We start from the raw sequence: 4,969 nt of genomic DNA on the forward strand, positions 1-4,969 counted from the left end.
AGAACTGAAGGACATTCCCCCATTAAGAGAACTACAGTGTAGTCCAGCTTATGAGGGCTTGACCAATGATAGCCTGGAGGCTGGAAAGCCCACTGGATGCTTTTGGTATGTGAATTCCCTGAGTCTCTAAGCGTGCCATCTTTTGCTATCTTCTGGGTGGATTTGGTCTCACTCTCTACTCTTGTAGCACCAGAGAGTTGTTTAAGTGGAGGGGATACTAAGGAACTGCTTGAAAGTGGTGTTTTACTTTAAACTGTGTTTGATCTTGTTGTGTGATATGAGGGCTACAGAAGAAAAAAAGCAAGAAGAAGAAGAAGAAGAAGAAGAGGAAGAGGAAAAACCTCACTGAAACCTAAGCATTAAAATAAATTTTTGAAGTTTCCCTTAGTGGGCGACAGACACCTTCAAACCTCACTTTTACTTATTCCACCTCCTATCATTCTTTTCAGAGCCAGCTTCACCTCTTGGTTCCGCAGAGTGTAGCTAAGGGGGTTGAGGAAAGGAGTGATGGCTGTGGGGAACAGGGCAGCTTCCCTGCCCAGGAGTCTGTTGGTTTCGGGCCTCAGGTAGATGAATGTGCAGGGCACATAGTATACGGTGACCACGGTTATATGGGCTCCACACATTGAGAAGGCCCGGCGCTGCCCATCAGCTGTATGAATTCTCAGAATGGCCTGAATGATCTGTATGTAGGAGAGGAGGACCAGCGAGAAGCAACTGGCAACCACCACCCAATGTCCACAAAGGTCACTAGCTCGTTGACTGCTGCATCAGCACAGGCCAGCCTCAAAACCGCAGGGACGTCACAGAAGAAGTAATCTACCTGATTGGGCCCACAGTAGGGCAGGCAGAAGGTTGGGATGGCCTGGAGAGCCCCGTGGATGGATCCTGCCACCCAAGCTCCAGCCACGAGCAAGGTACTCAGTTTAGCACTCATGAGCACGGGGTAGCTCAGGGCCTGACATATTGCCAGGTACCTGTCGTAGGCCATCAGGGTGTAGAGGAAGCACTGGGTGCTGCCCAGAAAGTGATAGAAGTAAAGCTGAGCAGCACAGCCACCAAATGGGATGGGTTTGATGCCTAAAGTGAAGTTCATCATGAGGCGGGGGACAATGATGGAGGACATGCCCATGTCAATGATGGAGGGAACACCAAGAAAGATGTACGTGGGGCGGGCATAGAGTTGCGGGTCTGCCCAGACAGTCATTAGAATAAGCAGGTTCCCCAGCTGAGTCAGGCTGTAGATTAGCAAGAAGAATAGAAAAAGGAACGTCCTCAGCCTGAGTGGGTAGGGGATTCCAGTCAAGATGAACGCAGTCAACAGTGTGTTGTTGACCCTTTCCATCTCCCAGAGAGATTTTACCTAGAGAATGGACAAAACAGGCGTTAGCATAGAGGTGAGAGGGAAGTGAGGGGCAACTAGAGAGACTGTAAATACGAGGGGCAGTGGCAGAAAAGTTTCTCTTTTATGTGGAGATGACAAATGGGGAGAAACTATGTTCTTCCACATGGGTTTGGTAAATCAAATTTACTGGTACACAGCCATGCGCATCTACTTACTATTGTCTGTAGCTGCTTTGATGCTACGAGGGCAGAGATGAATAGTTGCATTTGGCCTGCAAAGCCTAAACTATTTACTCTCTGGACCGTTACAGAAGCAGTTTGCATGAGGAATTTGTATCCAGAGCACTTTTTCCAATAATCTTTGGAAAATAATCATTGACTGTTATTTCAGCACAGGCCAGGGTTTCTTGGAAACATGACATATGTGGGAAAGGATATTTGTTTCATTAGATGCTGTGCCAGTTCAGAATCTTCCAGCAGCCACTGGCTCATTCTTACCTTTGCCAGGACACAAACTTACATAGAGTAGGGAATATGCAGAAAGGAAATGAGGAAGCTCTTTTCCCTTTTTGTTGTAGAAAGAACAAAATAGAATTTTGATTAAATGGCTAGTTGCGAGTGACAGTGCTTGATGCTGTACAAATCTACTCCCCAAGTTTTTTACAATTCAAAGAAAGAGAATGCCCACAAGGCTGTAAGTATGTAAGCAAAGTGAGGACTAACATCACCATGCCCCATGGTTGGTACTTGGTACTATGTATTTCAGTTGCTTTGTATGTAATCATTTAACCCTAGGACACAGTAAAGGAAGAGAGGAGAGGAGAAAGAAAAGAGGGAATGGCTGTGTGAGAAGTCAGAGATTAAAGGAAAAGCAGGATGATTAGAAAGGATGAGAGGAACACAAGAGAATGGCTAGAGCAGAGCAAATGGCTCTTGTTGTGGAAGAATTATTTAAAATTTTTAGTTGAACCCCTTGATTGGCATTTCCTCAACTGAAGAAAAGGGTTGGAATAATGAACTTTTTTTTTTAAAGATGACTGGTAAGGGGATCTTAACCCTTGACTTGGTGTTGTCAGCACCACGCTCTCCCAAGTGATCCCAAGTGAGCAACCGGGAATCCCTATATAGGGATCCGAACCCGTGGCCTTGGCATTATCAGCACCACACTCTCCCAAGTGACCCACAGGCTGGCCCTGGAACAATGAACTTTTAAATTTCCCTCTAGTCCTATGTTTTCTGATATCTAAACTCATGGCTTGGTGACTTTATTAAAAATCAATTGACCGTAAATGCATGTGTTTATTTCTAGGCTGTCTATTCTGTTCCATTAGTTGATGCATATGTTTTTTATGTCAGTACCATGCTGTTTTGATGACTATAGGTTTGTACTATATTTTGAAACCAGGTATTGTGATGTCTCCAGCTTTGTTCTTTTTGTGCAGGATTGTTTTAGCTATTCAGGGTCTTTTATGGTTCCACAATGAGGAAAGGGTAGTCTCTTCAATAAATGGTGTTGGGGAAACTGGATAACCACATGAAGAAGAATGAAATTGGACTCTTATCTCTCACCATATGAAAAATCAACTCAAAATGTATTAAAGACTTAAACATAAGAACTGAAACTGTAAAACTACTAGAAGAAAACATAGAAGAAAAGCTTCACAATATTGGTCTGGGCAATGACTTTTTGAATATCACCCTGAAAGCACAGGCAAAAAAAGTAAAAATAGACAAATGGGATTGCATCAAACTAAAAAGCTTCTGTACAGCAAAGGAAACAATGAACAGAGTGAAGAGACAACCCACAGAATTGGAGAAAATATTTGCAAACCATACATCTGGTAAGGAGTTAATATCCAAAATATGTAAGGACTAATAAGAAAACAAATAACCTGATTAAAAAGTAGGCAAAGGACTTGAATAGACATTTCTCAAAAGAAGACATATAAATTGCCAACAAGTTCATGAAAAATGCTCAATATCACTAATCATTAGAGAAATACAAGTTAAAACCCCAATGAGATATCACCTCACATCTCTTAGAATGGCTATTATCAGAAAGATGAAAGATAACAAGTGATGGTGAAGATGTGGAGAAAGGGGAATCTTTGCACTGTTGGCGGAAACGTAAATTAGTACTAAAATTAGTACAGCCATTATTAAAAACAGTATGGAGGATCCTAAAAAAAACTAAAAATAGAATTACCATATGATCCAGCAATCTCACTCTGGGTATATATCCAAAGTAATTGGAATCAGAATGTCAAGAGATACCTACACTCCCACGTACATTGCAGCATTATTCACAATAGCTAGGATAGGGGATCACTCTAAGTGTCCATCAATGGACGAATGGATAAAAATAGTATTCCACACACAATGGAATACTATTTAGCCTTAAAAACGAAGAAAATTCTGTCATTTGCAACAACATGAATGAACCTGTAGGACATTATGTCAAGTGAAATAAGCTAGGCACAGGAAAACAAATACCACATGATCTCACTTACGTGTGGAATCTAATAAACATACAAAAGTGGAGAGTCAAACAGTGGTTGCTGGAGGCTGGAGGTAGGGGTGGGGAATGGGGGGTGTTGATCAAAGGGTACAAAGTTTCAGTTAGAAAGGAGGAAAAAGTTTTCAGGATAGTGCATAGCATGGAGACCATAGTTAATACTAATGTATGTTTTAAAATTGCTAAAAGGGTAGTTTTTAAATATTTTTACTACAAAAAAATAAATTTGTGAGGTGATGGATACGTTAACTAGCTTGATATGATCATTTCATAATGTGTATAAGAACATTACATTGTATCCCATATATACACGTAATTGTTATTTTTCAATTAAAAATAAAAATTTAAATGAGAAGAGACATGCTCAATAAAAGTTTTTGAATGAAAAAAAACTCATGGACTGAGGTGGGGTGTCAAAAAAATTGAAATGGATTGATAGATTTTTTCTTCTCTTGAGTGGTTTGCAACCACTCAGAAGAAGGAATGTGAGATTAACAGGGAACATCAGGAGCTCCCTGATTAGTGATTCCCTCCACCTTCCTGTGCAGGGCAGCATTCTGCCGTAGGTCAAGCAACTGTGTAGAGCAGGGAACTGGCAACCCTTGTGAAGGGGTAAGAAGTCATGGACAGATGGCCCTTTGCTGAAAGCCCCAAACATGAATATTATAATGCACCTCAGTCATCAGCTTGCCTCTTGTTTCTGAGCCAGTCTCACAGCTCCTCTGGGATTTGATTTCCTCTCTGGGGTTATGAGAATGGGGAATGAAACTGTGGACCCAATCTTGGCAAATAGTGAATAATAATAGTCATGTTTGATAATCTTTACATTCAACACTCAACTTTAAACCTGCTGTACCTGTCAAAGCTTAGCTTTCATTGTTTAACTATCTCTATTATGAAGCTTATAAAAAGCAATAAATCCTCCCACCCCATGCCATTTTATCCTCTTTCAGTCTTTTTTTTGGCAGTTGGCCTGAATGGGGATCTGAATCCGTTACCTTGGTATTACAAGGCTGGGCTCTAACTGCTCCCCCCCCCCCCCCCTTTTTTGTCCTTTTTTAAAATTAAATTAAAATAAATTTTTTTTTTTTTTTTTTTTTTTTTTTTTTT

The 4,969-nt window shown here is 41.0% G+C and overlaps 1 protein-coding gene across 1 annotated transcript; it reads right to left on the minus strand.

Annotated features, from left to right (window-relative positions):
• Positions 1–404: 404 nt before the first annotated feature.
• On the minus strand, positions 405–1,345 carry LOC103591592 (olfactory receptor 10G3). The gene is given in 2 exon segments (XM_008574070.1): positions 405–730; positions 733–1,345. Coding segments are annotated over 2 exon segments (939 nt in total).
• Positions 1,346–4,969: the final 3,624 nt, after the last annotated feature.

Source organism: Galeopterus variegatus, unplaced genomic scaffold (genome assembly GCF_000696425.1).
Source record: "Galeopterus variegatus unplaced genomic scaffold, G_variegatus-3.0.2 Scaffold994, whole genome shotgun sequence".
Lineage (NCBI taxonomy): Eukaryota > Metazoa > Chordata > Mammalia > Dermoptera > Cynocephalidae > Galeopterus > Galeopterus variegatus.